Source organism: Pelmatolapia mariae, linkage group LG10_11 (assembly GCF_036321145.2).
Source record: "Pelmatolapia mariae isolate MD_Pm_ZW linkage group LG10_11, Pm_UMD_F_2, whole genome shotgun sequence".
Taxonomy (NCBI): Eukaryota; Metazoa; Chordata; class Actinopteri; order Cichliformes; family Cichlidae; genus Pelmatolapia; species Pelmatolapia mariae.
Genome location: NC_086236.1, coordinates 7,323,524 through 7,346,844, shown reverse-complemented (window position 1 = coordinate 7,346,844; position 23,321 = coordinate 7,323,524). Strand labels below are relative to the sequence as shown.

At 39.2% G+C, this 23,321-nt stretch overlaps 2 protein-coding genes across 5 annotated transcripts in view; one reads left to right on the top strand and one right to left on the bottom strand.

Moving 5' to 3' along the window:
* The window catches only part of LOC134637301 (F-BAR and double SH3 domains protein 2-like), a 43,749-nt gene extending 36,230 nt beyond the window's left edge, over positions 1 to 7,519 (bottom strand). Inside the window, exons 1-2 of the mRNA XM_063487693.1 lie at positions 7,322 to 7,519; positions 3,914 to 4,011 (exon numbers count right to left, since the gene is read on the bottom strand). Coding sequence (XP_063343763.1) covers positions 3,914 to 4,011; positions 7,322 to 7,342 — 119 coding nt within the window. The 5' untranslated portion in view covers positions 7,343 to 7,519. The remainder of the gene's footprint in view (positions 1 to 3,913; positions 4,012 to 7,321) is intronic.
* A 2,374-nt stretch (positions 7,520 to 9,893) lies between these two features.
* Positions 9,894 to 23,065, top strand: foxred1 (FAD-dependent oxidoreductase domain containing 1). Of its 4 annotated transcripts, none has more exons than XM_063485918.1 (11): positions 9,894 to 10,176; positions 10,590 to 10,810; positions 11,002 to 11,112; positions 11,390 to 11,508; positions 11,860 to 11,954; positions 14,539 to 14,640; positions 16,737 to 16,813; positions 19,437 to 19,597; positions 21,001 to 21,130; positions 21,221 to 21,325; positions 21,558 to 23,065. In XM_063485918.1, exons 1-11 carry the CDS (start codon positions 10,017 to 10,019, stop codon positions 21,810 to 21,812), a joined length of 1,536 nt encoding a protein of 511 aa, XP_063341988.1. In that variant the 5' UTR covers positions 9,894 to 10,016; the 3' UTR covers positions 21,813 to 23,065. The 4 variants fall into 4 exon arrangements, with proteins under 4 accessions (XP_063341988.1, XP_063341987.1, XP_063341986.1 ...); XM_063485917.1 differs by having other exon boundaries at positions 21,197 to 21,325; XM_063485916.1 differs by having other exon boundaries at positions 11,357 to 11,508.
* The last annotated feature ends 256 nt before the right edge of the window (positions 23,066 to 23,321 follow it).

Below are 23,321 nucleotides of genomic sequence, written 5' to 3'. Positions count from 1 at the left end.
GTGATTGAGGAGCGACCCTTAAAAAAATCTGTACCAGCAGAGTTTCACATTGTTCCTGGCTGAGTAAAGTTGCTCACCCTCCCACAGCGAATGGTTCAGGGTAGTCAGAACATCTGGCAGCTCTCTGTGACCTTGACTTCCAGCTGTTTGGAGGTCCACAGCTCCACCACCAACCACAGACAGGAAGCGGGGAGCCAGTAGGCTGTCAAATCTAAGGCTGATGATACAACCACAACCTTTGGCTTTTAACTTTTAAAATGCCTACGCATCTGAACACAGAGCTCTCTGTGTCACTATTTGTTTACTTGGCCTGATCCTCAGTTTTAAAGACTAATCCACTTTGACTTTTGGATTTGGTTTCTTTAAAAAGTGAAAAACAACCTTCAAATAGCCTCAGAAAAATGTAAGAAGAAATAATTGGTTTAATTTCTACTTTAAGGTGTGTAAAACGAAAACATGAGAAAGATAATATAGAATAAAATCACATCATATTGTCATTTTGTAGGTAGATAATGGTGCCATTATCAAGAGATTAAATAAAAAAGAAAGAAAAGATTAACAAAAACAAGGCTTTGGCTATAAATTGATTTAAATTAGTTGCAGCTTTTGGCAGAGCTAAAATGTGCTTAAATTTGTTCTGAGGGCTCAAAAAAGATGAAAAAAAGGCAAATAAGAAAAGCAACACATTTTGGCCCACCCCTCTGTGCTTTCAGAGACTGTAATTTCTAAAATGTTCATAGTATAAAAAGAAAACTTGCATCCCACGAAAAGGTCATTGTTCAGAATAAATCTGCTGATTCTGAGGAGCTTTGACTGACTTTTTATGGACACTTATTCATTCACATATTTACAACAGCAGATGCCTGAATCGGCACTGAATAAAGGCTTACAGTTATGTGTTTTTGCTGTAACCCGTACACGAAGCCAGAAGGTTGCTAACTTAGCTAAGCACAAAGCTTCACTTTGTCCAAACATAACCACAAACAGGCTAATTTTAATGTTTATAGACACCAGCTTTGACTAACCAATCCTGCGTGCCAGGAAAAACTATAAGGAAAAATGAAAAAATACAATGCAAATTTGTGTTTTTAATTTAGTGCTTGAACTTGTAGCGGTAGAAGGAAGGAGGCTGGGTATGTGCACAAGTGTGAGGGTAAAGCATGAATAAATGCAACCATATACAGTGGGGCAAAAAAGTATTTAGTCAGCCACCGATTGTGCAAGTGCCCCCACCTAAAATGATGACAGAGGCCAGTAATTTGCACCAGAGGTACACGTCAACTGTGAGAGACAGAATGTGAAAAAAAAAATCCAAGAATACACATGGTAGGATTTGTAAAGAATTTATCCGTAAATCAGGGTGGCAAATAAGTATTTGGTCACCTCAAACATGGAAAATCTCTGGCTCCCACAGACCTGTAACGTCTTCTGTAAGACGCTTTTCTGTCCCCCACTCGTTACCTGTATGAATGGCACCTGTTCGAACTCATCATCTGTATAAAAGACACCTGTCCACAGCCTCAAACAGTCAGACTCCAAACTCCGCCATGGCCAAGACCAAAGAGCTCTCGAAGGACACCAGGAAAAGTATTGTAGACCTGCACCAGGCTGGGAAGAGTGAATCTACAATAGGCAAGCAGCTTGGTGTGAAAAAATCAACTGTGGGAGCAATCATCAGAAAATGGAAGACATACAAGACCACTGATAATCTCCCACGATCTGGGGCTCCACGCAAGATCTCATCCCGTGGGGTCAAAATGATCATGAGAACGGTGAGCAAAGATCCCAGAACCACACGGGGGGACCTGGTGAATGACCTGCAGAGAGCTGGGACCAAAGTAACAAAGGTCACCATCAGTAACACACTAAAACAGCAGGGAATCAGATCCCGCAGTGCCAGACGTGTTCCGCTGCTGAAGCCAGTGCATGTCCAGGCCCGTCTGAAGTTTGCCGGAGAGCACATGGATGATACAGCAGAGGATTGGGAGAATGTCATGTGTTCAGATGAAACCAAAGTAGAACTTTTTGGTATAAACTCAACTCGTCATGTTTGGAGGACGAAGAATACTGAGTTGCATCCCAAGAACACCATACCTACTGTGAAGCATGGGGGTGGAAACGTCATGCTATGGGGCTGTTTTTCTGCCAAGGGGACAGGACGACTGATCCGTGTTAAGGACAGAATGAATGGGGCCATGTATCGTGAGATTTTGAGCCAAAACCTCCTTCCATCGGTGAGAACTTTGAAGATGAAACGCGGCTGGGTCTTCCAACATGACAATGATCCAAAACACACCGCCCGGGCAACAAAGGAGTGACTCCGTAAGAAGCATTTGAAAGTCCTGGAGTGGCCTAGCCAGTCTCCAGACCTCAACCCCATAGAAAATCTGTGGCGGGAGTTGAAAGTCCGTGTTGCTTGGCAACAGCCCCAAAACATCACTGCTCTGGAGAAGATCTGCATGGAGGAATGGGCCAAAATACCAGCTACTGTGTGTGCAAACCTGGTAAAGACCTATAGTAAACGTTTGACCTCTGTTATTGCCAACAAAGGTTATGTTACAAAGTATTGAGTTGTATTTTTGTTATTGACCAAATACTTATTTGCCACCCTGATTTACGAATAAATTCTTTACAAATCCTACCATGTGTATTCATGGATTTTTTTTCACATTCTGTCTCTCACAGTTGACGTGTACCTCTGGTGCAAATTACTGGCCTCTGTCATCATTTTAGGTGGGGGCACTTGCACAATCGGTGGCTGACTAAATACTTTTTGCCCCACTGTAGATGGTGATCTGCTGCAAAATACAGGCAACAAGGAGACCACCTTTGTAAAATAAATAAATAACTAAAAAAAAAGCATGTGAGCAGCAATCAGCTGTTTCTCCAATCCCCATTTGGGAGAGCCAGAAGCACATGAACCAGCTCTCCAACTGCTGCAGGGTCTCGTTTATCAATCTCAGGGCATAAGAGGGACTACCAATACCAGCTGTAGAGCAAGGATGGGAGACCTGCTGGAGAAGCAGCTAAGAAGCTGAGGACCTGAGGAGTGCCATAACAGCAAACGAGCCAGATGTTAAGGAAAAAAGACATGGGAAAGGTCACAGCAAGCTGTTTAGCCGCGACTGAACAACCTACAATTTTTTGTTAAGTAAACGTTGAACAAATGAATTGGAGAATCATTCACATGGTGGAGAATTAAGATAAACTCCATGAATTGTGATACACATAGCAGGAAAACCTGTGTCTTTTGTTTCAAATATCAAGACCCTTCAGTGAGAAAATGATGAGTTTTTTGAGTATATGGTACTATATATCCCCAGACATACTTGAGCAGCCTGGTCAAATAAAGTCTGTGTGTGCAAAACACTCCTATTTCACTATTTCATGCACACTCATTTCATTTCAGTGCAGTGAGTCTTTTAGTTTCCCTCCTTTGTTGTCATTTTCATAGAGAAATATGGAGCAGAGAGCGGAGGAGACGCTACAACCAAAGCCAAAGATTTTGACCCTTAAGTACTGGAATTTAAACACACCCTAAAACTCAGGCAATGATGTTAGAAGCTCTGTTCCCAGCAGCAGCTCTCTCGTGAATAATGCAATAGCTTCCAATTAGCAAATTATAATAAAATACCTCTTTTTTAACTGAGTGCTGTCACTTGCTGTGATCATGTTAACTGAATTTTTTGGGCTGTTTCTACGGTTGATGGAAAAGAGCATGAGGTGTTTGGTTAATGCTTGATCTCCAGTTACTAGATTAAAAGATTCATGGCCATGTTCATGGAAATGCTGTAATTACTTTTAGAAGACGAACAGCTTTGCATATGAGGACCAGTCTGAAACTGTTTTACCTCTTCAGAAAAATCATCTTGGCATTTAATAGGTACCCTGTGATGCACCTGTGTTTGCTTACCTCAGGTCTTCGAGCAGGTCACACTCTGTCTGGTGTTTGATCTGTAATCTGCTCATCTGCTCAGCATGAATGTGTTTCAACTCCTGGGTGACCCGGACCTGAACAGGGGAACAGAACAAGGCTGATTAGAAACACCTTAAAGCTGTCTTCTTCTTCTTCTTAACCTCATACAGGGAGACCAAGGAGATTTCATCTGGCGCAATCACAACAGGAGCACCTCTAGAGGGTAGATTCAGCTTAATTATGAGCTGATTCAGCTTAGCTCATAATTGGCATTACTGGAAGTGATAACCATCGTTATCAAGCAGTACCTGCGACCAGGTGAGAATTGGTCTCTCTGGGTTTCCAATTGGATGTGAACCAAGAGACCAAAAGTCTCATTACTGACCGCCAGGAGTGTTTTGAACTTGTCGTATAAATACATATGAAATGTACTTATTAACATCAACTGATTTGGAGGTTTTGTCTCATTATTTTGGTCAATTTTCCACTTTTTTATTACAACTCAAAAGTGAAAATCTGTTAAAAAAAACAAATCAAAAATCAAATATGATCATTTTATTTTAACATTGTATGATGTTCAAAACAATATGCCCAGCCGAAATACAAGAAAGCAACAATGAGAAACCTGAAGCAAGATCAATGGGTTAGCAACACGTTTGCTTAAAGTCAGCGTTTTCGGAGAGCTCTTCTTACCTGGCCAGGTCACCATGACAACTGAAAGCATAACCTACTCCGTAAGAGGTTATGTTCAGAGTTTTGGTGTAAAACTTTTTTGAAGGGGGGGGGTTAGCTTACAGCATGTTCTCAGTGTGTTATAGATTCTCTGTTGCAGGACTGCATGCAACCTGTTGCATGTAGTAGCAGGTTGGCATAACTAACCTGTTACTAACAACACAGGAGGAATGCAGTTCTGTAAAGTTGCAGCAGAAAAATGTGTCGCACAGTCACTGGAATCTGCATGCATCCAGTTGGTTATGCAGAAAATGAATGTTTTCATGCTTGGTTCTAATCTGCTGCAGGTCTATTTTACACAGCTGGACACATTTGTGCAACATTTCTTTCCTGATTGATTACAGCTTTATTTTTTATGGCGTATTGTCTTAGATCCCTATCACCAGCTCCTCTGATAATGTTTGACTGATGTAGGTGGAGAAAGTTAAACTACCATTGTGACGCCAATTACTTTCGGCCAGGGGTGCCGGTTTTGTCGAACCAGATAATGCATAATAAAGCCTGGCCATGTTGAGTTTTCCAAGCTTCTGAAACACAGGCAAACACCAAAATTTTAAAATAACCACTTCATCCTCTCACCATCAGTGCACTTCTGGATATTTAGCTGACATCTTAGTAAAAATATATATGTTCTTAACTCAAAATATAGTGTGTTTCATTCCCATCCCACATAATTCACATGACCCATCACCCTGTTTTCATTTTATAACAAAAACAAATAACTGAAAATATCATAAGTAAGTTTAATAACACGATGCTTAACACATCTTGCAATTTAATTATAAAGAAATGACTTACTGAGAGCTAGTAAAAGGTGGGGAAATTAGTTAACTATTCCAGTCATCAGGCCGAAAAGCAATCAACTATTCTGATGATTTTTGTTTAGACTATTTTTGTTTAGTCTGCAGGCAAAGAGAGAATAAAATAAGCAATCTGATGATACAATGTATGCTTTGAGGCACTTCTGATGGATATTTCAGATTTGTTTTAATGCTTTATGGACCAAAGTACCACACAAAGGTAGCGTACTGATCAATAAAGAAATCAATGTTGTATCTTTAGTCTAAGATAATTCTTTAGATAAACTTTTAGCTAACTAAGAGTCCAAGGAAGACAAGATAGAAAGCAAAGCCTCATTAGTGTCTTGTTTGTCCAAAAATGTCAAAATAATCTGCTAATAACACAATTACAAGCAGAATTAAATTTGTTTTATTATACATTTTGTGGCTGTGTGAGAATAAATCATTATAATTAATTAATATCTTCTTACAGATATGATTCACTATCTTTAGGTTTATCCTTGGGTGTGAAACTATTAAGTACAATAAAAGGGAGAGCAGGCAGGTGCCTTTATTCCTTCATGAGCGAGTACAGAGGCCAAGATCCACAGCTAAAATAACATAAACTAGATAAAAAGTCGTCAAAGATGCTTTACCTTAATAAACAATTTGCAAAAACATAGAAAAAATCCAAAATAATCAACACTGCTGCCACTGTAAATTATATTTTCAAGCTATCAGTATGTTAAACGGACTGCTTGTGTAACAGTTAAAAAGTTTTTCCCTAGGGCATCAGCAGGAAAAACACAGATTTTTACAATTACATCACCCTTCATGGGGGTCATGCAAAATGTTCAAACACATTAAAAAAATCTTTAAACGCTCCATAAAGCTCCAAATACCAAACAAAAATTAACCAAAAACTAACAGCTTTATATTTACAAAATGTCCTGTGGTTAAAAAACTGCCCTGCTGTTGAGTCTTGTTATTGAAATATGATCCCACATGAACATTTTTTCGCATAGAGGCAGACTTTGCTGAGATTTGTTTGCTTTCATGCTTATTTCTGTAATAAAACACTTAGAACTAATCTATACTTTAACACCTACTGAGCTGTTTTAAGCTTTAAATACACCCTTTTAAGCCAACGAGTGCTTTTCTTCCGCACACTGACTTTTTGTTAGAGAAAAAAAAATTCCACAAAACTTCGTACTAGTATCTGTCAACTGACTCTCCTGGAGCTACAGGAATATTTGCATCATAGTTCTTAACTTGACTTGTAAGTTTTACAATAAGGTTAGTCCTCCTCTTAAAATCGGCACACATAAAAACACAACTTGTATCTGCGTTGGATAAAATGAGGACCTTCTTCCAGCTTTTCACCCCCCAACTCTGCTCCTCTTAACTAGCGGGTGGCAGCGGGACAGGAGGGAGCCAAAGTGGCATTTACTTGAACTTAAGCGTTGCTTAGCTGGATCAGTTTTGAGCCGATGTAACACAAAATCTCCGTAATATTATTTATTTAAACAAAATAAACTTTTTCTAAGATGTGCGCACTTTTGCGGATGCATTTATTAATTTTAGCTGTCACTTTAGCAGGACCCTTTCTCCGTTCGAGAGGGAACGGGGCACGTTAACGGGGCTATTCTCCCTTAAAAAAGTGGCACATGGGAGTCTTTTAAAACAAGTTTTCCTCTTGTGGTGGTATTTATAGAGGTAATGAAAGCAAAATCGGCATATAAGCAAACAAACAAGGACATATTTGGAGAATAAAAGGAGAGTTTTTTCATTTAAACCGGGCGAAGAGCAACAAAGCATAAATTTCCAACCATTAAATATGCACCAGTCCGTCGAAGTAACGTTAGCTCAGGGGGCTACAACGGCAAAAACTCACCTTTCTCGGCGGAGGCTGCATCCTTGTTCCTTGACATAAAAACTACGCAAAAGAAGGCGAAAGTATGTCTGAAAAAAAGTCTGTCCAAGCGCTACGACCAAATGATAACGGAAGAAGAATATTTCAGCAGGCTCAAACGGCCATGGCGAGTCCAGCAAGTAGTAAGTTGAGTCCCGTTGAAAACACTGTGGCCCCAGGGCGCAGAAAACACTGCAGCGAATCAAACCCTGCGCAATTAAGACACACTTCCCGACAAACTTTCAAAATGAGAGCTCGGTTCTGGGAAACATAGAGGCTACTTCCGTGCAGAATCTCGAAAATAAAAGCACGCTCGGTCAAAGTGTGGTTTTGAACAGATATTTTAAGGTTTTATGTAAGTTATTTTGTAACGAATTAACACATGCCTAACACATAAGACGCGTTAAACATGGAAACATGAGATTTTTGCATATATATCTATATCTTCTTCTTTCAGCTGCTCCCTTTTGGGGGTATCTATTTATCTATCTAGCTATTCGTGCGTGTGCTATAAAAAATGTTTTTTTCTGTAATAAATAATTCTTAAAAATAATACTACAGTTTGTACCTTAACTATTATTATACTTAATAATAAGATTACAAACATATAATTATATATGTGTGTAGCAACAGCTGGTTTGAAGGCTCTAGATAATTGCCTTTGTAAACACTGGCATTTCTTTGTAATACCAAGGAATTAAATTTCACTTTAACTGAACCTTTCCGGTAAGGACCTGAATTAAGGGTTAAAAAGCCAAACATTTTCCATAACGGCCTGTAAATTAGGTTTAGTATCTCTGATGGTAAGAATACGGTTTAATTTAACAAGCAGCCAAAAAGCAGATTAAAGCAGAGAAGGAAAATAGTGTTGGCTTAAGGGGTTTAAAAATGTCTAATTACAAAATATTCTCTAAGAATTCATGATGAAGATAATGTTTCCATTGTTAGTCTAATTAATTTCAAGTAAAACTTTTGATAAGGTTTAATATGCTGCAAAGACATTCGCATATCCCAAAATTTGTCTTGCAGCCAATAAAAAAAAATATAAGAATGCGCTCCAAGGAGAAGAAATGGATCCACTCCCTTCTTTCTGATTGGTCCTCTTCACTCACGTGGCAAGCCACTGCCTCTTTGATGATGAAGATCGCGCCTGCAGGATCATAAGTGCAATTTCCTGTGAAGTTTTCAAAATAAAATCATGTTTTTTGCACCACGTTGTGTAGGAGCAGCTTCAGTAATCTATGAATTTTAAAATAAGAACGAATATATAAATATATAAAAACAAATGTGGAGTAATATTTAAAAGTTATAATGTGTAAAAAAAAAAACCCCACAAAAACAAAGCAAAACTTGGTATAGAAATAAAATGTGTAAGAAATAAATGTTTCAAAAGCCCTCCAGCTCCTGAGTCTGAGACATTTATTTAAACAAACATGTATTTAAATTTATTTACCAACATACTGCGCATCAGGCTGGATTATTACCATCAATGTAGACATTAACACAATTAAAATGTATTAAAAAAATTAAATACTGTATAGGCATGGAATGCTTCACATTACAATTTATTTAAAGACAAAATGAGAAGTGTTTTATGTTTCTTTCATTGAAACAGGTGTATACCTAAATAAATTTTATAAATCTAGTTATTTAGTAAATATTTGCTTTCTGATTTTACATTTTTCTACACAAAAAAGCTGAAAACATAAGATTTGAAAGTTTGCGGATTAAATATATCTTAACAGTGATGACCCTAGCATGTATTTCTGAGAATTGCATTTAAGAGGTCAGTTAATTAATAGATTAATCAGTACACGATTATGCCATTGTACATTTTATAATTTACATTTTTGTGTTTTGAATCACTGACTGAATCAAAAAATTACATAAAAAATATTTCATAAGTACTTATTAACTATCAGCAGGGGATAATTAGCTGATAACCATAAATGTTATATAAAAGCTATATAAAGTTTGTATATTCATGTGTGTATGGGTTTATTTAAACACTGGACACAGGAAAATGTCAGCATCATACACATTTCCTGGATTCAGGTGACTTTTTCTGCTCCAGTGTGTGGATATCAGCATCAGTTTGCTGTGGAAACGCCCTCTTTAAATAGGCATCGGTTCATATTCATCTTGAATTTATTCAGTTAAATTATATTCCTTTGGACTTCCAAAATATATCACACTTTATGCCTGTGTTGTGGAGCTAAACAATGAAGCCAATAAAAAGTACAAATCAGATTCTCTAATTGTGGGACAGTTTGGAAGTTATGAAATTAATCCGTGTGATTTTTTTAAGGGGGACAAAATAAAACTTTTTAAAGCTATTGCACTGCCCTTACTTTAAGTACAATTTAATTTGGAGCGCTTTTTATTGTTAATGGTTGCTTAGGTGCGGATTTCTGGCTTCTGAAGTGTCAGAAAAGGCGAATGCATCACTGCTTCACACACTAATCCGCTAAATGGTCCAGATTGGTTCTTTTATTTTGAAGGACGCTTAAGTGAAACCGGTCGTGCTGCGTGTTTTTGTCTTTGTTGACAGCGCTGCAAGGTTAGACCGTCAGTGCTGTTATGCTAGAGGAAGAATGAAAGTTTGCTCACGCTGCTCTTGTTTTGGTTTGCATCGTGTTTCACTTTAGCTAGCCGATTAGCTTACTGAAGCCCAGCCATGTCTGCCATGTGGCGGCGGCTGCAGGTGAAGGTGGGACCGGCTCGTGGATTACTCACCTCCACACAGGTGACACGTCGATCCACATGGCTGAACGGACAACTGTCTCTATGTCAAAGCTTTAGCACAGGCACATCTCTACGAAATGACTTCTTCAAAGGTGGGAGTAACCAAGAAACGACTGTTATGCAACTCAGCAAGCCAGCTTACATTTAAAAATACTAAAATTATCAAATGGTTTGTGTTTCCTTAAATATGTGCAACTTTTAGGATCCTGCTAAACAGTTTTAATAAGCTACTAGAAGCCTGTCTGCAATTCGGTTGCATACAATGTTTCAAATAACAACTTTTATAGTTCTTTGCACTAAACTACTTAACGATTTGGCCGAAAATTCAAAAGGAACAACCATGCATGTTAATTTGCGTTAAAACGTTTGTAATGTATAAACTGTTTTATATGCCGAATTTGAGAGTGATAGCTAAAGTACCAGGAAGCATTTTAATTTCTTAGCTGAAGGTAAACGTTTGCAAGTAACCTTGAGAGAGTGTAAAGTTTGGGGTTTTGTGGCTCAGATCTGGAGACCCATATGGAAGCTATGCGGAAGAAGGCGGTGGACGCGCTTCCAGGGAGCAGCTGGACTCCTCTGGAGATCAACCCCAACCTTCCTCCAGAGAGGGCGGATATCGTGATCGTCGGAGGCGGGGTGATGGGCTGGTCCATCGCCTACTGGCTGAAACAGAAGGAGATGGTGCGCGGAGGGGTGCGGGTCCTGGTTGTGGAGAAAGACCCAACGGTGAGGGACTGAGAGTTAATGAGTGTAGACTAGCAGTGTCACTTTATTCCTTTCAAAATTTGCATGATTTAAATCTATTCAAAGTGCCAGAAGAAAGGATCATACTGTGCTCATGTCCTCCCTGCTGTTCAAACTAATCCTCGGCCTTTTCTTCCTCAAATTCATAAACTGCTCCCCCTGACTGTCCACAGTACTCCCAGGCCTCCACTGTGCTGTCTGCTGGGGGGATCCGACAGCAGTTCTCCTTGCCGGAGAACATCCACCTCTCCCTGGCCTCTGCCGACTTCATGAGGAACATCAATGTAGGTCACTGGAAATGAACAATGAGGCTTTTAATCATTAAATGTGACAGAACACGTGCTTTGTTAATATGTGAACACTTTGTAGCCATGTCAGATGAGATCAAAGAGGACCTATTATACTTTTTTCTGTCATACAGTGCTATGAAAAAGTTTCCCCCTTCCTGATTTTAGGACTTGTATGTCTCAGATCATCAAACAAATTTTGATATTAAATACAAAATGCAGTTAAATGTTTTATTTAAAGACTGCAAACTGTCACACCGCTGAATCCCGTCAGGAGCATCTCGGCGTGTTGAACGAAGACCCCATAGACCTGCAGTTTAACCACTCGGGATACCTTTTCCTGGCCAGTGAGGCGGTGGCTCACATCATGGAGGAGAACTACAGCACCCAAAGGTATCAGGCTCAAGAAACAAGTGCTCACACCACAGTAAAAACCCACAGTGTGTAACATGAAGGGCTGTGAACGGTCATTTGCCATTATTAATTTTCAGAGTTGCAGTTAATTTTAAAAATGTCGTGATATATTTACATTTTGGAAAGAAACTGAACTTATAAAACAACCATAGGGTTTATAAATTATACATTTTTCCATTTTCAGTCCTAGAGGATTTCCGTAAGGTGCTAGAATCAATAAAAACACAAAGGACATTTTTCATCTTAAGCTTCTGTGATTAGTTACATATTAGTTGCTAAGTTTGTGAGTTTTTGGGATATCAGAAAGCTAAAATTGAACTCACATTTCAGATACGCTGGAGCCAAAGTGTCTCTTCTGTCTCCGACACAACTGAAGGAGAAGTTTCCGTGGGTAAACACAGAGGGTGTGGTTCTTGCTTCATACGGTGAGTGCAAATAAAATGTGAACTGAAGGCCTGTAATGATTATCAGCAGCTGGGATGTGTCTAAATTCAGCTGTGAATTGACTGTAAAGTACATTAATTGTTGAGTTTAGATTCAGCAAATGTATGCTGTAGAAAAAAACCTAATTATTACATAGAGTTGTGGTCAGAAGTTTGAATTCACTCATTATGGGTATAAATGTCATGGTAATTTGGGGCTTTTAATGATTTCTTGGAACTTCTCTTTTTTCAGAGTGGAATTGGTTGCACAAGTTTGATTTTTTTTTAATCCACACAGACACAAAAGTATCCATAAAGGCTCAAATATATAAATATAAATTAATCATAATATTCTAATAAGTGGTGCTGAAGCTTCAACAAGGTCTTTTAACCAGATGTGAACGTGCACGGCAGACGCAGCTGTGTTCTGTGCATGTTTATTATTCAATGCACATCACCAACACACCCCAGTCAGGACCCAGTCCCATATTTAAGTTGGCGGGGCATGCTTGCCGATGCCTTGCAGGTGTGTCCACCTTCCCTGCACAGCACCGCAGGCCGCGCCCCGCCACACCAGACAAGGTCGAGACCTGTTAGCTTCTCATCACTGATCATGATTGACTGCAGCTGTTATTTTCTTTTTTCTGGCATAAAAAGAATGTGTTTGGTAGCACTGATGATACTCAGAACAATTGGAAAGCCTATTTTTAAACAACAAGTCTAAGATCATTTTGTAAGTGAGTCCAAGTTATTCAGATGTGTCACCACTTTACCAAGATCTGGAAGAACCAAACAGGCTCGAACATGCCACGAACCAGAAACTGTTAGAACACAAACGGCACTGCCCATAGTGGAGGAAGTTTTACGCCACCGTGGACTGAAAGGGTGCTGACCAAGAAAGAAGCTCCTGCTTGAAACCGGACACCTTCAAGCTCAACTTAAAATTGAAATTCACCTACTAGAGAAAAGTTTTATGGTCAGATAAGACAAAGGTTAGGCTATCTGGCCTCATGTTTGAAGAAGTAAAGGCGACGTATTCAAACCAAAGAACAATGTACCAACTGTGAAGCACGGTGGTGGCAGCATCATTTGGGGCTGTTTTGCTGCCAGTGGTACTGTTTCATTACACCAACCGGATGGAATAATGAAGAACTACCTCCAAATTCTTCAACTTGAACTCAAATCAACAGTTTGATGGTTGAAACTTGGACATAGTTGAGTGTTCAAACAGGACAATGATCCCAAACATTTTTCAGATGGATAAAGCAGGTGAGCGTTAAGCTTCTGGAATGGCCTTTCCAAAGATCAACATCAGCCTTATTGAAAATTTGTGGACTATGCTTAAAAGGCACATCTGTACTAGGAAACACACCAGAAACACTCCAGCCAGAAGCTTGTGATGGTTAAAGTACAACTTGCTAATGGATATTTAAACAAATATTAGTGGAGGTACATGTATATATTAGAGCATAAATGCATAGGTTTTGACCTGGTGAAATCCAAAATAAATAAAAATTTGTTCACCCAATTCTTGTTTTTTAAATTTCTTAAAGGAGTGTGCTGTACATTCATCACACACTGGAAAAATAACTGTTCAAAGAAATCATTAAAAGCTCCAAATTACCATGACATTCATGCCCATGAAGAATATGTGTAAACATCTGACCACAACTGTATATTTGGCTCTGAATTTTGTTCTTATCTGTTTGTATTTAACTGAGCTGCATATGTACAGTGTGACTTTCTCTGCTGCTCTTTAGTGTTCTGCAGTCGTGGCACCTGTAAATCTCATTAGAGTTCTGATTAACGCCTAAAGTTTTGACTTCCTCTTCTTGGAGAGAATTTCCACTAAGGTTGAAAACAGTCTGCAGCTCTGTCCTGGGGCAACCAGTGTAACAAATACACGCCAAATATGTAAGTGAAAAATAGGCGCAAAAGCATTAGTTAATCTGTGTTTGCACACCCAATTACATCACTGGATTCCCATCCAGCCAAAAATCCCCAACACCATCATTTGGGTCACGAAGAAATCTGCAACACTTAAGCAGAAGATTAACTGTGATAGATGAGCCTATGACACACTCTCGTTTTAAGACCTTAGAAAAACTAATCTGAGTAATGCAAAGCTGCGGCCAGCAGTAATTTAACTTATCAGGGCGTCTGACAGTTCTTTCCCTCTGCTAATAATAGATGATAGTGGTGTGGAGTCGCCTAATTATTCTCCGAAAGCCCAGTTTTAGATCCTGATTTGTCTTCTTTTGTCACAGTCAGTAAGAAACGGAAACTATTCACATCTCAGCAGCTCCAGCAGTTCTCTCAATTATTACTATTACTTATGGCATATTATAGTACTTATAGTATTGTAATATTCGATAAATATTATTCGCTGAAGTCTGGCATCACTTATTAATAATCAGAAAACCAGAAATGTTATATTTCAAGCGGCTAATGGTCTTTATCAAATGAATCATTTAAAAGAGAATATGTGCCAGTTTTTGTACTTATATCCAGTTGTTCATGATTTCCTTGTAATATTCAGTAATCGTGCGCACCATTGTGAATGTCTGTCTGATCTTCTGTCATGCAGGGCTGGAGAATGAGGGCTGGTTTGACCCATGGACTCTGCTGAACGCCTTTAAGAGGAAGGCCATCTCCATGGGAGCCATTCAGTGCTGTGGGGAAGTCACAGGTTCGTTACAGCGTCCTGACAACTAAACAAACACACACACACACACACACACACAGGGGAAATACATCTGCTAAGAAGTTGTTATAATCCTATTTAGTGCTTAAGATTTATCGTTTTTGTATAAACCGAATGTTTGTTATTGAATTATTTTGCACAAATCAGAAATTTTCATTTGTGCGACATCAGTCTTATAAATTTGGAAAATATGAGAATAGCTATAAAATTAATAAGAATCTTCACTTATACAGAACTTAAATTAAACAGGGTGGAAGAACTGCCCGTGGAGCAGCTGTAAGAGTGTATTTTAGGTGTTTCTAATTTAAAAAAAAAAAAAAAGATTATCAGTATTAATAATATTGTTGCCATAGGCATGTAGCTGTGGACACAACCCAGTCATTTTCATTTATACTAGCACTCTTAACAAAACAAGCAGACCACAAAATCAACAGCAACCGGTCCGTTCTCATTCCATTAATAGTGATTCGCTGTCCTCGACTCACCTTGTTCTAGCATAAGTGAGACGAGTCTAAAAACTCATTTATTCACCGTTATGAAGTGGTGGATTAAAACAAAAAACAACACAATCTTTTCCTAAAGCTCAGTGGGTAGTTTTTAGTGCCTAAACAGAACCAGGGGGGTGACAAAGGGGGAACAAAGTGATCCCACTGGGAAGTGAAACGCTGTCTCCTCGCTTTTAAATCTGGAGCGTATGCCCCCCCCTCAAAAAAAAAATAAAATAAGAAAAACAAAACAAAAAAAAAACCCTCCAGCTGCTGAGCACAGGCTTTGTAGGTCTCTAAACCAGGACGTTTATCCCTTGGTGACTGATGTTGCCACAGCTGGAGCCTCAAGGCACCAAAGGACACTTTGTGTGTTACACAGAGATTGAGGTTGCGTTTTACAAAACTGTGTTATGTTACACAGACATCCGTATAAAAATAATTCACTCGTATCACATATTCAAGCAGAGCAGACCAATAAAATCAGAGAAGGTTTTCTCTGTCTTAAGAAGAGATTCTGAGGAAGTCTCTGACTCTGCTGACCTGATTTCCTCAGGCAGTTTTCTTTATGGCTTTAGAGAAATATTAATCTTACATCATTCGTTGGATGAGAGCACGGATAGAACAAGTGGAGGGACAAGATTTGGATGTAGAAATTTAAACTTTGCTTTAAAACTGTAGTTACTCACCATTTTTGTAGTTTTAAAGCATAAATAAAGTAATATGTTTGTGATACATAAGCTATGAGGCGGTAAATAAGCAATTAAAATCATCTCTATGTGCATCGTTAAAGTCATATACACATTAATGAATGATCCAATAATGTATTCTCTTTTATTCTATATAATTTAACTTGAGGTACTTTAAATGTATTTTAATTGGTGCTGTCAGCGTTAATCTCATTAAAATGACGTTAACGCCATAACCGCATTAATACAGCAAATCTCCGTTAGCGAGTTAGTGCGGATTGCCCCATGCGTGGGGCTGCACGGCGCTAACGAATTAACGACATAACTGCCACTAATTTTAATGCAAAAACTTTGGTTTTGTTTGACTTTAACTTACTTTTATTGCCACGAAAAGAGTTGAATTAAACTCAAATTATTTCCAGGCTCTTGAGCAGTGATGCACATGAACATTGAAATCCTGCCAAAATTTTCAACGCTGCAGTTACTAAGACTTGGATACTTGGATTTCCCATTGGCCCTACATGCCACCCTTCTTTTAATTGATCGATTGATTGAAAAAAAAGATTTTTATTGTGAAATCTGGTATTTTCTGGCAGCCCTGAAATAATTTAGCTGATTTTTTTTTTTAAAGTAAAAACATATTTCAGAAAACAACAACTAGTTGTTTGGCAACTCCGGGCTTCCATACATGAGTATTTTAGTTTCTACATTCGCTTAAATAGTGAAAGGTCCCTGGTTGGATCCCAATAGGAGACAAAAGTCCCCTGTGTTTTGTCTCAGGAAGGGTGTGAAAATCTGCCAAATCAAATATCTGCTGTGGTGACTCGTTGTGAATAAGGGGGCAGCTGAAAGTAACTTTTTCTTTTTCTTTGTGTTGAAAATTGGTTTTAATGTGTTTCTCACACAGAATTTAAATATACGACAAACGTGATGACGACGACTGATGGAGAAAAGCTGGATCTGAGGAGAATAAAGTCAGTCAAAGTAAGTGGGACTGCAAGTGCTGCATGTCTGTGAGATTAGCGAAGCGTGTATTTATCATTCTGTGTGATCGCCAACATGTCGGAGAAGTCTCCGACTTGTACCTCCCTCGGTTTGGTTCACTTATGTTTATGTTTACTAAGCTTTAGAGGGGAATTCTCAGTTGCTGTGACACTTGTGCAGTGCAGTGTCTTCAACTGCTCAAATAAAACTTTATTGTATCATTAAATATACTAAAATGATTGCGTACAAAAGCTCTGCTGATTCTTAATGAACGTGTGAAGTCTGAATAACAACAGATGGATGGCATGTTCTTCAAATCCCTTCGGACCATATATCAACTGCAATTTCTTCCCAGGTGACCTCGTCCTGTTTAATGTGTCCCACACCGCCTGATTACTGGCACTAAGTACCTCATAAATTTGTCTTGTGGTGCTTTTAATACCTTTTTTTTTTTTTGCACTAGAGCACTAAATCCAGGAGGGATTGTGGAGTGCAGGCAGGAAGGAGTCAGAAAGGGAAGCCATAAAACTTGTGAGCTGCATTACGTCGTTAGAAATGTGTCTTAGGACGACTAAACTGTCTGACATCTGTCCAGATGAGGCAATATTACCATCAGCACAGAGATCCTTTACTGCACAATATATTACCAAAGGATTATTATAATCTGTAGACTAATCAGTCATTAACCAACATTTCCTGCATGTCCACTGAAGAAACCTGGAAACATATTTCCCAGAGGTCATCAAATAGCTGTCTGCAGTTTTCTGTTACCTCAGTTGAAGGTCTTGCTCTTCCCTTAAACAATACTACTTTGCAACAATCAGCCATTTTAAAACCTCTTCACAGCTATTGCTATTGGTGTCCTCTTGAGCAGCCGAAACAGTGCTGTCCTGTCTGGGACATAGTGTGTAGTGTGAGATTTCTGGCACCAGGAATTTGGTAGTTTGAAGGGTCTCCAGGAACCAGAGCAGTAGTGGAGTGCACCTAACAGGAGGATATGGACATTTCCTGGTGTTCTGGGAGTGATTTTCACCTGCTGTCACGGCTCAACCTGAAAATACTTCATAATATATTGAGCAGAAACAGACTGACCTCTTAGAATCCAGGGAACGGGCTCTGCTCTCGCCCTCTCGCTGTGTTGTCTAGGTGCATGTTGGTCCAATAATGCAGCTTCTCTAAAGTCACGCAGTGTTTACCTGATTCATTACAAATAACTTTAGACCAGTCATCTGGTGAGGGGAATAGAAGAGAGAGGCTGTTGCTGAAAACACACAAACTCACACACATAGTATGGCTTGGCACTTGCCTGGACCTCTACAATAAGAAGACTTCCACAGTACAACCCTGTGGATTAGACCAGTGGCCCCCAAACCCCGGGTTTGGTACTGGTCCGTGAGTCGTTTGGTACCGGGCCATGAGAGTTGAGGCTTGGGTGTGAAATTGATGGTTTTCAGGGTTTTTATCTGTTTTTATCGTTAACTCAGTTTCTCTGGGTCTTTTCCCGTGTGTTATGAATAAATCCTCTCTTTTTTGGTACTGGTACTGGTTTTATTTTGTTGTATTTATCCACAACACCTTACAGGCCAGTCTCTGAAAATTTTGTTGGACATAAACCGGTACGTGGCGCAAAAAAGGTTGGGGACCGCTGGATTACACCACATCCCTCTATATATAGGAATAGACGACAGACAACAGGGATTTAACTATATTTAAGTTTTTGGGATTTATAAATTACAGTCCACTTTTAGCTTAAAGAAGGACTTTAATTTTACTCCTTATTAATGAAGCTTGTTTGTCCTTTGAAATGGATTCATATCATTTTAAATAATTAGTACGGTTGTATGTTGTTTATGAAATTTTGATCTCAATTTGACAAATATTGTGTGCTAAAAAAGGATTTCTTTAACCGGCCAACCTTTAAATTAGAATTATTTTGATCTGTGAATTATGCTGAGCTACTCTACTAAGAGTCCAAGAATGAAAATATGGAGTTCAAACTCCAGCTGACTGATTGGCACGAAATACTTCCGTTAAAACTGTGCACTGTATCAGAAAAAGCACAAACGTTAGTTTTAGTTCGGGGTAATCTTCAGCGTAGTCTTGTGCTTGATGGGCAGAGGAGGTAAAAGTACATACATTCTGTACTTGTCTCTCCCTGTGAAATACAGCAGCTGGACCTTTAGCTAGCAACTTGACGCAACATGTTAGATGTTTATACGCGCTTGTCTTGTGTGCGGCTAGCGAGATGCTGAAGTACAGCAACTGCAACTTATGGACACCTGCAGTCATGCCGGTGTTGTGCCAAAAAAATAAATAAATAAAAACACCGGCCCGCTTTAACCTCTTTAACTATGCCACACAGTTTTTTTTCCCTCTTTCATCTCTTTTTATGCCACATCTCCTGGTGATTAATACGCGAGCAGGACTGCCTTTCATGTGTTCCTGCTCAGACTCAAATCGGTTTGATGTTTGAAGGCTCACAGTGCCGTGAAAAAATAACTCCTCTCAAGTACGTCTAACCAAAATTAATGGGCCTGTTTTGAAAATGTAGGGAGTAAGAGTAAAAAGTTTGTACTTCTTTTTTCCCACCTCTGATGATGGGATGTCTGCTTGTGTCGAGCAGGTGCAGATGCCAAACAGCCTGGAGTACCAGCCAGTGGAGTGCGCTATTGTGGTGAATGCAGCAGGAGCCTTTTCTGGTAAACTGACCGAGATGCTGGGAATTGGCTTTGGCCCCAAGCAGTCCATTGCTGGAATCCCGCTGCCTGTTGAGCCACGAAAAAGGTAGGCTATTGACTCGAGGGGCTGCTAGTTTTCTTTGAAAGGCAGCACCTCATACAGCGAACCGCATCAATACCAGACAGCTTTTTTCAGACTCTGCACCCCGAAAATAGAAAAACCGACTTCATGCCGCTGCCTGTCAGCGTCTACCATCTGCAGTCTCTTCATTTTACTCTTGCTCTGCATCATTTAGGCTACAAATAAAAATGAATCTAAGTAGGAATCAAGCGAGTCAGTCACATAACTTTAGTCGGCGTGTCCTGGACTGTTTGAGTATGTATGCCATCAGACAAGTTTTATTATTCCTCAGACTCAAGCATTCTGTGTAAATGGTGGCTTTAGATTTAGGTAGAGCCATTGCACCCCTACTGCCAGTCCCAAACTTGGATAAATGGGTGTGTTTAATACGAAAGGACATTCACCATTAAATCAAAAAATGAGATTTCCATACCAAATCAGTCTGGGCTCGGCTTAACAAAGACCACCTCCATTGGCGTTGGCTAACAGAGTGCTGATGGAAACTGTGCTACTGTTAGCTGAGGACAAAGGATGCTAGGGATAGGGTGAGATGTAGGGAGATGACTTGCTGTGCTGAATCTTAAAGGGAGCAGTCGAAAGAAGAAAAATGTAAAGAGGGAAAGTTCGGATACTTTAATACAGCCTGCAACCACAATAATACTGTACAATTCTAATGTAAGGAGACGTTAGGATTCTCTAAAATTGTAAATATACAACACAGTGCAGACTATTATAAAAAAAGCCTACCTACCCCATTTATACATTGCAATCTAAAAAAGGGAGGTTAGGCTAGTCTATAATATAGCGTGTATCCTTAATAATATTGTGTAATTACAACTTAAGAAGGAAAGGTTAGTATAGTCTATAATATAGCCCACACCCTTAAAAATTCGATGTCATTAAAACAAGAGACTGAATTTTTTCGATACTTTTTTCTTCTATTTCTTCTAAAACTCCCAAATGTTGCTCCCTTGCTTTCCTGTACCCACATTTTAAGTAATCATTGGGGCATGGTATTTTTAGGTATTGAAGATTACCTCGCATGAATTCAGAAAAGCCACATGTTAAATTAAACTTTCACCTTAAGCTGTGGGCTGTGGTTTGAAAAGCTACCCATTTTTCTGCCTTATTTAAACCTCCACTAAATCTTTCCTCGTGCCGCCTTGAACGGCTGTCAAACCATCACATAAACATTTTATAAGACAGAGTTTTGAGCTCTCTGGATGATTCTTTGTAGACACTTTTCCACGCAGAACAGAGTAAATGTCTGATCACTTTCATGCCAGAGAAACCTCACTTACATCTTGGCATGAAATGAAATATCAGCTGATATAATGTCATACTAGATGTACGACTCTGAGCTGTTTTGCTTCGTTACTGTTTTTCAGGTATGTGTATGTGGTCCACTGTCCCGATGGTCCCGGTCTAGACACTCCTTTCTTAATCGATTACTCAGGAGTTTACGTCAGGAGAGAGGGGTTAGGTGGGAACTACATCACCGGGGCCTCGCCAGAGGAGGTTGGTTTTTATCTCTGAGCTGTTTCCTTATGTTAACATTCAACAGCTGAGCAAATCATGTCGTAGTTTGCACTGGTTGTGTGTCCTCAGGCGGCAGAGCCAGACGTCAGTAATCTAGAGGTGGACCACAGTTTCTTTGAGGAGAATGTCTGGCCTCATTTGGCCTTTCGAGTTCCTGCTTTCGAGAAACTTAAGGTACAGTTGGGAAAGTGTGGTCACCCACATCATGTGGTTACTGCCAGCATTACAGCATTATTATCAGCCAGAACTGGTTTTATTTTGAAGCTTTCAGATTAATTTTATTGTATCCCCACTTTAAGTGAGTTAAATTTAAAAAGAAATGGACTTTTCCAAAACAAAAACAATGATTATGATCTCTCTTTATCACTTACAATAACATAATTTGTCCTCACACGCCTCCCCTCAGGTGACCAGTGCTTGGGCAGGTTTCTATGACTACAACACCTTTGACCAGAACGCAATCATCGGTACGCACCCCCTGATCAACAACATGTACTTCGCCACGGGCTTCAGCGGCCATGGCCTGCAGCACTCGCCTGCGGTGGGTCGCGCTGTGGCGGAGCTGATTCTGGACGGAAACTATAAAACGCTGGACCTGAGCTGCTTCAGTTTCAACCGGATTCTGACGCAGGAACCCAAGCTGGAGAGGAACATCGTATAGCTGAGCCGAACCCTGATATCATATCTTTCACATCCTGCCGAAGCCAAATTATTATAACTACCGTAATGTCTTATTCTTGTAGCTGGGAACATAACTTTAATGACAATTGATTTATGAGATCTGGGTAGTATAATTTCTACAATCCAGATAAGCAAAAGCAAAACCTCAGTGATTTAAGAAAAGGCCCAAATATGGCACATTTCCAGCCTTCAGGAGCTGCGGGAATTATGTCTCCTGACCATTTGGGACTGCAAAGAGCTCAGAGTGGATAGATGTCTCAGGATATTATTAGACATCCTGCCAGGTAGTGACAAAAACAGGTGGAAAGGTGCAAAAGAATACACTGACAACATCAGTGAGAAGAAATATAAAATAAATAATTAAAAATAAATAATAGAAAAATAATGAAAGGGCCTTTAAAAGATTCGTCTTTAAAGATTTTAGCACAGTTCTCACAACAGCAGGCTCAGAGAACATATATTTGGTTCTTTAAATTAGATTTGTCATAGTGTGATCTCTCTGATGTGTCACTGAAAGACATAAATGAGTCCCGTATCTTAAAGTTTTTCTTAATGTTTTTTTTTGTCTGATGTGTGATTTAGTTATTAAAATTAAATTATTTGGCTTAGAGCTGTCACAGCCTCAGATCAAGCGTTGAATTGAGTGGGCACCGTCAGCCGGTCACGTGGCCACGCCCTGCTTATCGCCGGGATGAGACCAAAGGTGTGGTGAACTGAATTATCCTTTAATTTCGACTTTTTCTGTGCATATAGAACATTTTTTAAATCAAGAGTTTTATTCTTTTAAATGATCATTTGATTTCATTTAATAATGAACCCTACTGGCAGCACCAGTATCTTTTATTAGTCTGATTTCAGAGGCAATAATCTTGCTTTCTAAAGAAATCAGTAGGAGGAACCACTGAGAATAAAGTGGAAGGAAGAGATGCTTCTTCATTAGAAGACAAAAAATATGCATGGAGGTGAGCCAGCAGCTGACTCACTCCTGATATAGAATAACAGGAATAACTTCTGCTTTCCAGATTTCCACTGAACTCGGCTGTTTGGTACCGTTATGCAGTCGGAACGTGCAAATTTAGAGTGAAACATCATCAGATGCATATGTGCTGTCCCATGCAAGGGTTTAACTGTGGTACTTTTAACAGCTTTATATACTTTTTGTGTATTTTTCTAATTTGATCAATATACTGTAAGTGTGTTGTATTGATCAGTGTAATTACATTTTTATCAATAAGACATTTTTTTTTAAAGAAAAACATGTTGTTGCCTGACTTCCTGTTTCTTTCATTTGTTGCCGCTGCTCCTCTTTTAAATTTCCATCTGCTTATTGAAAGTGAAAAACTATATCTGTCATACACTTAAATGTGTAAATATATATAAGGTGGTGTTATCTGCTTCTCTCAGTATGATTTACTGTCAGAATGTTTACTCTGTATTGAATTTGTGCGATTAAACAGCGCACAAAAGGCGGTCAGTACGATCATAAATA